The sequence below is a fragment of the Pteropus vampyrus genome, unplaced genomic scaffold (assembly GCF_000151845.1).
Source record: "Pteropus vampyrus isolate Shadow unplaced genomic scaffold, Pvam_2.0 Scaffold23, whole genome shotgun sequence".
NCBI classification, from domain to species: Eukaryota; Metazoa; Chordata; class Mammalia; order Chiroptera; family Pteropodidae; genus Pteropus; species Pteropus vampyrus.
This window is the reverse complement of record NW_011888804.1, coordinates 33034-45040: the sequence shown is the minus strand read 5'-3', so window position 1 is coordinate 45040 and position 12007 is coordinate 33034. Positions and strand designations below refer to the sequence as shown.

The following is a 12007-nucleotide window of genomic DNA, read 5'->3' as shown; positions in this document are numbered from 1 at the left end:
AAAATCCTTTTGAAGTAAAAATTCGAGAAGTCACTTATTGAACACTGAACCTAGGAGACACCCCGCCTCTCCCCCCGCAAAAAAAACATACACACATTGAATTTCTGATCGAGGACCCATCAGAAGTGCAGTACAACACTCCTAATTAGAATGTAAGTCAAGGCCACTGTAGGATTTATGTCTAAAAACCGTAAGTACAGCTTTCTGACAACATGCAGGCCGAACGAAACAGACTCTCGTACAAAGCACAGGTCTGGTCTTGACGGGAGGAAATCCAGTCTCCTGATGAGTTCATCTTGCTTATTGACTAATGTTTTGCAGCTAAGAACGTTCAGCCAAAAAACAATTCTGCCTATCAGTCTTTAGTCGGCACGGAGGGCGAAGAAGTCGACAAAGAGAGTTTGGAAAACCTGCCCGTCAAGGTACACGTGGCTCTCTCCTCCTTGCGGGGCAGGGCGGTTCATGGGAATGTCGTACCCTCTGATGAATCTGAGCAACTGACACAATTCACACAAGGAACGTACGCGTTGGAACGGAGATGACAGTCTCCTGTGTTGGGAGTCCCCGAGACCACCCTCAGAATGAATGATTTGCTAGAAGGACCCAGAAAAGCTTTTATGCTCGTGGTTATGGTTTATTTCAGTGAAAGGATGCAGGTTACCTTCAACGAGGAAGAAAGACACACAGAGCAGGGGCCAGCAGAAAACAGGTGTGAGCTTCCTGTTGTCCCCTCGCAGAGGCGTGAGGACATGGGTGGCTTAAATTAAGACTCCCAGCAGCTATGCGAGACAACATGTAGGGAGTTTGCCAATCAGGGAAGCGGACCCAAGCCTCAGTGTCCAGGGTTTTTATTGGGGGTCAGTCACATAAGCAGGAAGCGCCCTTGTGTCTGACATGACTCGGTCTCCAGCACCCACAGAGGTCAAACTGAGGCAGTGTGACCCAGGGCTCCAGGCGCACAAGGACAGGCATCACCCATAAATCGCTTTGTTCGCACAGACTCTCCGGCATGACCAACCCAAGTCCCCACGTGTGCACGGACACTCACATCAGGCAGCACATTCCAAAGGCTTGGAGGTTCTGATCCAGGGGCTGGTTCTGGGCCAGAGTGAACCACTGTGGGATGTGCAGGGTTTGGACAACCTAGGTCTGCTGAGTTAACCCTTTCTTGCACAAATCCCAGGGGTAGCGCTTAAAGCGAGGATATAAACATTTAGCCTGGTCTGTGCTAAATGACATTACGCTTACTGCTCTGTGAATATGCCCCACCCCCCAAGACCAAAATAAAGCCTGGTTTGTTGCAATTTTCAGCCTAGAAAAACTCTCTCTGGACTTTTCCCAGGTCAGTTTATTCAAGCGTGGCTGCGTTGGGCAGTTAACAGACGAGTCAGGCTTTGGGTTCAGAGCCTGGGTCATTTTACTTATTTATTTGTTTATTTAGTATTTATTTATTTTATTTTTTAGGTGAGGCTACCCGTGGTTGACCTCACAGATTGCAAGGACCTTGTCAGCTTACAATCTCTTACTTTTTTTTTTTTTTTAAATTTTTTATGCCTCCAGCACCTGGCCTTCCTAGGTGGTCTCCCATCCAAGTACTCACCAGGCCCGACCCTGCTTAGCTTCCGAGATCAGACGGGATCGGGCTCGTTCAGGGTGGCATGGCCGTAGACGAGTCTGGGTGGTTTTAGCTCCTGTGCGTGACCCGCTAGTACCTGCCCTGTGGCTGCGGCAGCTTCGTCAGGAAGCGAGATCAGATCATGGCATTGGGGGGGAGCTCACGTGCGCGTGAACGCGAGGTCGTTCAGGTGAACGGAGATATCTCGGCGTGATGCAGGCTCGTTCCCCGCGTTTCAGAGAATCGTCAAGCACACCGTGTACAAGACGAATCTGCACGTGGTTTGCACGCCCGTTCCCGAGGAGTTTCTGGACCAGAATGTGGTGTTTTTTCTCAGAAATACAAAAGGTACATTTCCGGTGCACGCGTGTGTGATTGTGGGTGTGCGTGCACGTGCCTGTGTGTGTGTGGGTGAGATTCTTAATTTTTACCCTTTCTTGAGAATATCAATTTTTATTAGTACAGTCAGTCCTCATTATTCATAGATTCCGTATTTGAAAGCGTACCTACTCTCTCAAGATTATTCGGAACCCCTAAGTCAATACCTGCAGCATTTTCAAGGTCATTCAAGGACACGGGCAGAGGAGGAAACCCTAGAAGCGCATGTTCGCAGCTGGGTGGGACGAGGCGACACTCTGCCTTCTCGTTTTGGCTCTCAACCTGAGCAAGAGTCCCCATCGTGGTTTTCACATTTCTGTGCTTTTCGTTGGCGATTTCACCGTTTAAAACGGCCCCGAGCACAGTGCCCAAGTGCCGTGATGTGCCTCACGGATGGCACGTACACGAGACGAGCTCCGTGCAGGTGTGAGAGCTGTCGCTGTTGCTGCGAGGCCGGTGTTAACGAATCAACGGTTACGTCGAATAAGGCGTCTTTAAACTGAAACTCACAGAAAGCAGGTTCTACACGGACGGTCGGTGAAAACGTTACGACCAGAGGCTCACGGGAACCTCACTCTGTGTTTCTCTTAGGAGCGACGGCTCCGGATTGGCTGATTCGGGGTCCATGGCACGTTACAGGACAGAAGCGAATAACGAGAGCTGACTGTATTAACCCATTCTTAGTTCTATTCGTAACAGTTGGAGGAAGATTCAAAGTGGCATGACCCCGAGTTGTAGGACGAGCTTTGGCGGGCTTTCCCCGTGGGGCTGTGTGGTGTAAAGCAGCCGCTGCTCAGAGGCCACGGTCATCCTGCGGTAGCTTTTGGACCAGGTGCTCCCGACGAGCGTTCCTGCTTCACTGGCCCACCCTGGGCGCCTCTGAGTCCAGCGACTCCCCCAGGGCTTGGTGCTCTGCAGTCTCTTCGGACCCCTGGCTCTTCCTCCTGCTGTACTCGAGTCAGGCCACCGTCCGCTCCCCCTGCCCGCACATCCCCTCCCACCCGCCATGGGCTGTCTGTGCATAGCTGCGTTTTAGGACTCGCCCTAAATTTTGGAAAGAATGTCCCACTTTTTTTTTTTTTTTTTTTTTTGACCTTTAACGGCTCTTTGGGTCAGGCGTTTACCTATAAGCAGTGAGCGTCCGTAATTCGTCTTCCCAAATGGGTGGGAATAGCAGAAGGAAAGGTGACATGCAGAGCACAGCATTCAGCAGCCTTGTGCTCCGTCCTGCCCGAGTCCGAGCTTGCCACTGCCATTCCCGTTGCAGTTCTCGTCCGTCCCCAGGGAGTGGGGACTCCGCTCAGCGCTTTCCCGTGTAGCAGCGTGGGCGGGGTGCCAGCAGCATCTGTCCTGGCTTTCTTACCGGGGGAGTCACTAAAAAAACCCAAGCATTCTTTCTCATCCTATTAGTTATCGTTCATGGATGTCAAGCTCTCTTTCTCTCATGCTGGATTCTTACGCAGTTTCCCTTTAAAATAAATTTAAGTAACGAAGCAGTTGGCAAAAAGAAGCGTGTTAAGCGAAGAGGAATCGGCGTCTGCACGGATGTGGGAAAAGACATCAAGGCTAAAGCGTGTGGAAACAGCTGCCTCGGTTGATACATTGTGTTTCCATGTTGTTTTCAAAGTCTCCAAGTGACGCTGTGACACCGACTGCGCTGATGTGATTGCTTTTCGGCCGGGCGAAGTAAATGCACATTGAGCCTGGTCAGAAGGGTAGATAGACGCTTATAGCGTTAGCGTATAGCTTTCAAAAACCCATGATGCAGAGGTACTTGGCAATGAACTAGGCAGGCTTCGATGGGGCGGGAGAGCCAGGCCCAGCGAGGACCCCGGCCGATTCCATTCTGGTCCTGCTTTGGAGTCTCCCACCGGGCCAGCTCACGCGTGTGGCCGGGGCGCCGCTCGTGCGAGCCCGTGACCCACAGAGCGTCGGCGTTTATTTCAGCTTCTTAAAGGCGGCGGGATTCGCTTGAGGAGAAATTAGCGTGTATTCCGAGTCTGTGGCTGGAACTTTTTATCTCTGTTGGCGCTACCTGGGAAGAAGGAGCTGATTCCTGCACAGTGGGACGTGTTCGCTGTTTGCCACGCCGCCCCCCACCCCCACCCCACCCCACCGCCCACTCACCTCCCTCTCTGGGTCTCTTTCCCTTTAGAGACGATCTCGGAAGCCAGCGATATGAAGGAGGCTATGGAAATCATGCCCGAAACGCTGGAGTACGGGATCATCAATGCGAACATGCTTCATTTTCTGAAGGATGTTCTATGTCAGGTAAACAGGGGCCGAGGAAGAGCTCTCAGCATGTGTAAGATGGAAGCCATCCGATTCATTCATTGCACACACAGGTGGCCGGCAGCTCTCCTGTCCCAGGCGAGGTCATTGTGTCTGTGCCCCCACTATAGAGCATTCAAAGCCAGAGGCAGGGGAAGCGCGTGGATTATGGAGCAGGACATCGTGTGACTTGTTTTGTAAACTGGACGTTTCAGGTTTTCTTGCCAGCTTTGTCCTTCAATCAGCACAAGGAGGCGAGCATGGCTTTGCCACCTGGAGAGATCTCCGACTCCTCTGAGTACGAAATGGACCTACCTAACATGCCCGGGGAAGCCGTAGAGTATCACAGCATTCAATTAATACGGGATGAATTTTTAATGAACATCCAGAAATTTGCAAATAATATTCAAAGGACGATGCAGCAACTGGAAGGTAAGGCTTCATTTTTTTTTTTTCTCCTCTTAAGTTAACGATGAATTTGCTTTAAGAAGGCAATTTAAGAATCCAGGAGCTTTTTCGTTCTGATTTATTGTTTATCTGCTCATGATATGAAAGACGGAGCTGGTCATCGTGAGAGACACAGAGGCATCCTCGTCCTCAAGGATTTTATCATCTGGTGTCCAAAGAACTATGGCAGTATGAGGAGCTTGAGAAAGATGTTAGGGCCTAAAGGGTTTGGAAGAGGGCACCTATGTTGGAGGAGTGGAGGAAATCGCAGGAGACTTCCTGAAGGAGGTGGCATTTGACCTCCTCTGAAATGACGAGCAAAGCTTTAACAGGTCGAGGTAGTGAGCGAGCACGTTTCAGGCAGAGAGGATGGCCCTGAGCCAGTGAAGGGGGTCGGATGAAGTGGGGTTCCATGGATGGGGAGAGGGCGGGGTCTTGGCTCGGTGATCTGTGTGTCCACAGGGCCCCCACATGGCGGCCAGCAGCAGCTGTGGTTGGAGGGAGCTGTTCCTCACCTCCCCAGGTGGGGCGGGTGGTACGGCAAGACCCCCGGAGCCCGAGCGGGGGAGAGTGTGTGCGTCATGAGCGGAGGACCGGAAGGTTGGGAGGCTGGCATGGTGAGGACCGTGGACCCCACTTTTGAGTCCCGTGCTGTTTTCAGAGGCCCACATTGTGAAATCCGACCGAGCATTTATCAGCAGGGGCCGTCAGGGCCCGTGAGATGGCATTGCTCTCCTGGGGAAATGAACTTTCCCCCGCTTCGAAGTGAAAGCTAACACACCCTGCTTTGCAGGAATTTTTTCTGTTGAAAGTGAGACGACGAGAAACACATGTAGAGATCCAAACTTTTTACCACACGCAATGGAAAGTTTTTTCAAGGTTCTGTTTTAGGGTGTCCCCCTCTCCTCTCCGAAGTGCAGTTCCTCCCTCGGTATCTGTTTCTCCTTCCCCGTGGTGTGTGTCTGCCTAACTCCTCCATCGCTTTCCTTGGATTCACACAAAATAACAGACATGCGAAAAGTCGTTCCTTATAATCTTACATGTGATTTGCGTGTCTTGTTTCTGATGTTAAAAGCAGATGAGCGAACATGTTTTTGTGTTTTAGATAAAATCCTGGAAGGAGGTTCACTAAAATGTTATCCGTGGTCCTCATCACTGACTAGGTTATAAGAATAAAGTGTTTTTTCTTTCTTGCCTTCATATTTTTCTAGAGGATCACATACTATTTAAAACACTGGAAAAGCAGATGAATTTACATTTTGTAATGGGACAGCAAGTTATGGGCCCTGTCCAACCTGCTGGATTGAGAATAGCATTTACAGTTTTAAATGGTTCGATTTTTGAAATGGTCCTATAAGGACCGATGTTCTAGCTTCGATTTTGCCTCTTGCCCTGCAAAGCCTAAAATATTTACTGTCCGGTACATGTAGAAAACATTCGCCAAACCCGTTCTTTAATATTATCTCAAAGAAGAAATTTGGTTTTATTTTGGGACACTGAGCGAATAGCTTTTTTTGTAGGTTATCGACTGTCAGTCGAAAAGGCTCTTTGGCCCTTTTCCTTTAAGAAAAAGCATGAAGATCATAAAGTCAGATATTCTGTTGCGGAGCGAGTTTTTAACATATTACGTATGCTTAGAGCAAGTATGCTTACATCGAGTGTGTAAATTATGTACATAAATAGGTAGATATAGTATATGTTCTTAGAGTCGTGCATTCATCAGGTTTCAAAAAAATATGAGCCGATGCGAACGGATGCGGACGAGCTGGGAAACCGACCCCGCCTGTTTCCTACCCCTCGGGTCTGCTTTCTCGGGCACCGTCTTTGATTCTTTAGTTCCTTTTATTGAAAGTTTTTTTTTTTTTTTTTTGCTAAAGTATACGCTGACAGTGCTGTTTCTTCTTAATCGTAGTTGTGGATATTATTTCCGGGCACGCTGTTGAGGATTTCGTCTGAATATCCGCATCTCACCTTTCTACGGCCGCGGGAATCTTGTTCGCCGCGGTCGTCCCCTTGGATCATCTTTCCTTCCTGATGCGGCTTTTCCCTTCCTGGTCCAGCCACCCGCACTGCCGTTCTTTCCTTAAAACGCCTTATGAAAATGGTTTGGTTTTTTTTTTTTTCCCCCCGCAAATCCCCTCCTTTTATCAGAGGCTCTCCTTGCCGGTGTCCTTGGATGCTGTTGCCGTGGGGGCTGTTGCTGGCTCAGCACGTTGCACACCTGTCACCCCAGGCGCAGTGGTTCCTTCTCCCGTGGTTGGGTTTCGGCCCCGTGGTTGGGAGCGTATCCGTAACGAACCTCCTAAGAAAAGGCATGTGGCAAATAATTTTATGAGACCCTCCGTGTCCAAAAATGACATTATCCTGCCTTCGCAGTTGGTTAAGAATGCGCCAGGGTATGGAAGTCTAAGTTGAAAATAGTTTTAGCCCAGAATTTCGAATGCCCTTTTCTTCGGCGTTTCCGAGCATTCGGTATTTCTGATGAGAATTGGGATGCTCTTTCCTCTCCCTTCCCCTTTATGTAAAATTTTAGGGTCGTCCCTTTATCCCTAGTGTTTTGAAATGTGACATGGACCCCTGCGTGGTTCACTTTGCTAAGCACGCTGTATTTTCAGTTTGAAGACCTAGCCTTTCAGTCTGAAAGGTTTTCTTGGTAAATTCCTTCACTGTTTCTCTCTGTTCTCTTTTCCTGAAATTCCTGTTGGATGAACGCTGCTGATTCTGTCATTTATCTTTTTTCTCGTATTTTTCATCTCTTTGTCTTCGTATTCTACTTTCCTGAAGAGTCTCTCAATTTTTATCTTCCCCTCTTGGAATGTTTTATATCAACTATCATGTTTTAATTTTAACATCTCTTATTCTGATTTGTACCCTTGTCACTGTATCCTTTTCTTGTTTGATGGCTGTCAGATTATCTCAAATCTCCGAGACAAGAGTTGGGACTTAAAGTATTTTTTGACCTTATCTCAGTGGCCTCTGAGGTCGTCGTTTCTGATTTATCTCGGATTGTGTTTCATGATGGAGGTTTTCTCAAACGTCTGTCGAGCTCTGATTGGCCGTTCGATTTTTAAATGAACGTCTTCGCTAGGTGGTCCATTCAGGACGATCTTAAATAACTAAAGCATTTTGATCGAGCTTAATGCTGGAATTATCTAATTCTCTAAAATGTGTTCGCTCCATTCGAATGAGAATGAGATGCAGACGATTGGGAGACGGACGTCTCAGACCTTATCACCGTGGCGTATGGAGAGAGGAGCCAGCTGATTAGCTGGAATGTTATTATCTGTAACCCTTTTCTCCCACACTGGTGGTTGACGGACCATTTTTATTCTACTAGGTGAGATCAAGCTAGAAATGCCAAGTATCAGTGTAGACGGCGAGGTGTCTTACCTCGCAGCCGACCCGGAGACCATGGACATCTTGGAGCAATGCGTGATAAACTGGTTGGATCAGATATCCGCAGCTATCGAGAGCCAGCTGAAGAAGACGCCTCAGGTAGCTCGTTCATGCTCTCGAAGGTTCGATGCAGCTCACGCTCTCCTCCCTGAGAGGGAGCCAGGAGCCTGGGCTCTGTGCAGTCGGTCTAGCCTCTTTTCTTACTGTCTTGTGACCTCCTTCAGAGATCAAAGTGAACATCCCCAAGATACCATTCCTGGGCTTTCTGCCATTAGGGCGCTGCCAGTATTATCTTGATAAAGATGATACCGTGTATCAGTCGGGATGCTCGGGCTGCCAAAAACAGGAAGCCCAGCTCAGCTGGCTTAAATAAGAAAGAGAACTGGTTGGCTCACGTAACTGAGGAGCCCAGAGGCAGGGCTGGTTTCAGGTATGGTTTGATCAAGACTCTGGCTGTGTTTCTCTGTGACTCTCAGTCCCATCCTCCTCTCTGTGAGGCCTTCTTCCTCAGGCTGGTCACCTTCACGGCAGCAACTTGTGGCAGTGTCTGGTCCCACACCCCCACACTGTCCAGAGAAAGACGAAGTGTCTTTGTGTGGCATTCCCCACCGGGGTCCTGAGGTTCACTCCGGTTAGACTGTTCTGGGTCAAGTGTCCACCCCACGAGGTCCTGGTACAGCCTGGCCCTTATCTGGGGCATTTGGGAAGAGAGGAACGGATGCTGGAGAGACAGCCACAAGTGTCCCGTCCACGAATGATGACAGTTGTTCGTGTGTTCACGTCACCCCTCAGGGTAACGGTCCTCTGGCCGAAATCGAATTCTGGCGGGAGAGAAACGCAACCCTGAGTGCACTCCACGAGCAAACGAAGCTTCCAATAGTCAGAAAAGTCTTGGATGTGATCAAGGAAGCCGATTCTATGCTCGTGGCCAACCTGCAGCCGGTCCTGACCGAGTTATTCAAGCTGCACATGGAGGCTTCAGACAACGTGCGCTTCCTCTCCACGGTGGAGCGTCACTTCAAGGTAGGCCGGGTGTGCCACGCTCGAGGCGTCGCCTCGGTTACGAGGTCTCACGCCGACCTAATTTCCTTTGATCGTTAAGCATGGAAAAAATCGTGGTCAAATGTATGTAACATAATCGTGATTATTTTAACGCCTCGTAAGTGTGTGTAGTTCAGCGGTATGAAAACACATAGGCCATGCCGTGTACCCGTCATCACCGTCTGTACCCAAAACCCTTTCATCGTCCCCAGCAGAAACGCCGGAGCCCTTGAGTTTAACCCCGCGGGGCCCCACCCCAGCCCCCAGACACCTCCACTCTAGTTTCCGTTCCTACGACTTTCCCCGTTCTAGGATTTCACAGACGCAGAATCACACAGTATCTGTCCTTCCGTGTCCGGTTTATTTCACTCAGCATAACGTTTTTGAGTTTCATCCGTGGCATAACACGTGTCAGAGTTTCATTCTTCGTTAGGGCTCAGTAATAGTCCACTGTGTGTGTGGGCACATTCTGTTTATCCGTCCATCTGTTGATGGACACGTGTCATTCCGCCTGTTTGCTGTGGCGAATCGCGCCGCACGGCTGTACAGGTACCTGCTGGCATCTCTGCTTTCGCTTCGTTTGCATGTATCCCCAGGCGCAGAAGTGCTGGATCCCAGGGTAATTCGTGTGTGACCGTTTGAGGCATCATAAACTGTTTTCCACAGTGACCGCACCATTTCATGTTCCCACAGACAACGCACGAGCGTGATTTCCTTTTTTGGCCGGCCTTCCTTCCTTCCTTCCTTCCTCCCTCCCTCCCTTCCTCCCTCCCTCCCTCCCTTCCTCCCTCCCTCCTTCCTTCCTTCCTTCTTTAATTTTTAAGAGTTTATTTGAGCCAAACTGATGACCTGTGCCAGGGATTCCTTTCCCCTTGGAATTTATCATGCACAGGTACAATATTCTAAGGCCAAGAATCATTTTTCTTGTCCCAAGAATGAGGCCAATGAAAGTGCTGTTTGTGCGGCTGAGGGGACGATATGTGTGGGGCGAGCACTGTGTAGCGTAGGCCCAGGCCCCGGGGTACCCCAGATCTGCGCATGCAGCCTCTCAGACTGTTTCCTTCTCTGGAAAATGGGGACAAGGAGAAAACTTATTCTGTGGGGTTGCTGGGATTTTCAAATGTGCTTATGCGTGCAAAGGACTCAGCGCGTCAAGAGGAGACTCAGGGAAGGAACTGACATGCGTACGACAGCTGCACACGTGGTACAAGTGTACACGCACATGCACGTGCACACACGCGCACACACAAGCAGCACTGTGTGAGTGGGACGACAGCTGACCACGTCCGAGGGCTGGAGGTCTGAGTGGAATCGGCTGCTGAGCGGACGTTCGCGACACCATCGTTTTCTTCCGGTCTGTTTGTCTTGCCTGCACAGCGTGGTCGTGGATGAGGCAGAGCCACGCGTCCACGGCCACGCACTGCTTCTGCAGTTTCTGCCATCCCTTCGTGCCCCCAAACCTTACTTTTCCCTAAGCTGACTTTAAGTTTATTCATATGTATTTGTGTGTTCGTGTATTTGTGTGTGTGTGTGTGTAAGTTAGTCTCATCTTAAGCAATAATACCTATGCTGCCATGGGTTTGAAATACTAGTTATATACTTTTTTTTTATTATACATTACAATAAGTATATTTTTAAAAAGTTCTGAATGCTTTTAAAATCATTACACTTCGGGCCGGGGACGCACTGGCTCAGGTCACCTCTAGAGCGGCGGGCTCGATTTGTTTGGTGTTGCTCTTGCCACTAAACATAGTATACTTATACGTGCATGTGAAATGTGCACACACATACGTGATATACACTTATGCAAATTGCTTCATTTCCTTTTCCTACAGATCTCTTTTTCTATGGCAGTGTATACAGACCTATTTCAAACTTCCGCTTGTCAAACACTTTCTCCTACCATAAGTACTTTTTTTTTTCTTTTGGAATTAGAAAGAGTGAAACTTACTGTGCCCTATTGCTTTACTAAGCTCCTTGACCCCCAAGGCCAAGGTTGCTCACCCGGCTCTCTCTCTCCGGTTAGAACATAACGCACGGGTCCAGCTTCCACGTCGTCTTGGAGACCATCCCGGCCATGATGAGCGCGCTGAGGATGGTGTGGATCATCTCCCGCCACTACAACAAGGACGAGAGGATGGTCCCGCTCATGGAGCGGGTGGCCTGGGAGATCGCCGAGAGGGTCTGCCGCGTGGTGAACCTGCGGACTCTGTTCAAGTGAGAAGTGACGGCGCCGCTCGCGACCCACGGTCGTAGACGGCTTTGTGGGGACGCAGCTTGCGCATTCACATTGCGTGGTCCGGGGGCTTTTGGCGTGTTTGCAGAGCGGTGCGGGAATCCTGCTGATCGGTGGTGGGAACCTTGGGCCCGCTGGCCGTCGCCCCCTCCCTGCCTGCCCCCCTCATCCTGGGCTACCGTGCACCCGACCTCTGTCTCCCTGGGTTTGCCCGTTCGGATGGGATCGCACGCTGTGCGGCCCTTTGCGTCTGGCCTGTCCCTCAGCGTCGCATTCCTGAGGCTCGTCCACGTCGTAGCCCGTGTCGGCGCTTCGTTCCTGTCCATGGCCAGATGATACCCCCTTCTGTGACTATATAAGTCATTTTATTTTAGCCAGGACCTTCCCCCTTAGTTATCCTCGGAGAGGCCGAGGCACAGGGTCAGAGGGTCCCCAGCCCTGGACCCCAGACCTCTTCTAGGGATCAAATGTTGAAGGAGACACAGATCTTTCTTTTTTCCCTTTCTTAAAAAAAACTCATCTATAAAGGTGACACGGGTGCCAGAATCTCGGTATTACCGTTTCTCTCTGGTGTTGCCGCCCCCACCGTGCTGACTTCTGGCCTGGGCCCCAAGGCCACCTGC

At 50.0% G+C, this 12007-nt stretch overlaps 1 protein-coding gene and 1 non-coding gene across 2 annotated transcripts in view; one reads left to right on the top strand and one right to left on the bottom strand.

The window, feature by feature from the left end:
* LOC105289361 (dynein heavy chain 10, axonemal-like) overlaps positions 1-12007 on the top strand; it is a 37457-nt gene that overhangs the window by 3700 nt on the left and 21750 nt on the right. The window contains exons 2-7 of the mRNA XM_023528139.1: positions 1855-1963; positions 4149-4264; positions 4480-4696; positions 8049-8206; positions 8900-9130; positions 11175-11365. Of these exons, the coding sequence (XP_023383907.1) occupies positions 1855-1963; positions 4149-4264; positions 4480-4696; positions 8049-8206; positions 8900-9130; positions 11175-11365 (1022 nt within the window). The remainder of the gene's footprint in view (positions 1-1854; positions 1964-4148; positions 4265-4479; positions 4697-8048; positions 8207-8899; positions 9131-11174; positions 11366-12007) is intronic.
* Positions 1552-1670, bottom strand: LOC111737068. The gene has a single exon (XR_002779336.1). It is a non-coding gene; the product is annotated as a 5S ribosomal RNA (ribosomal RNA).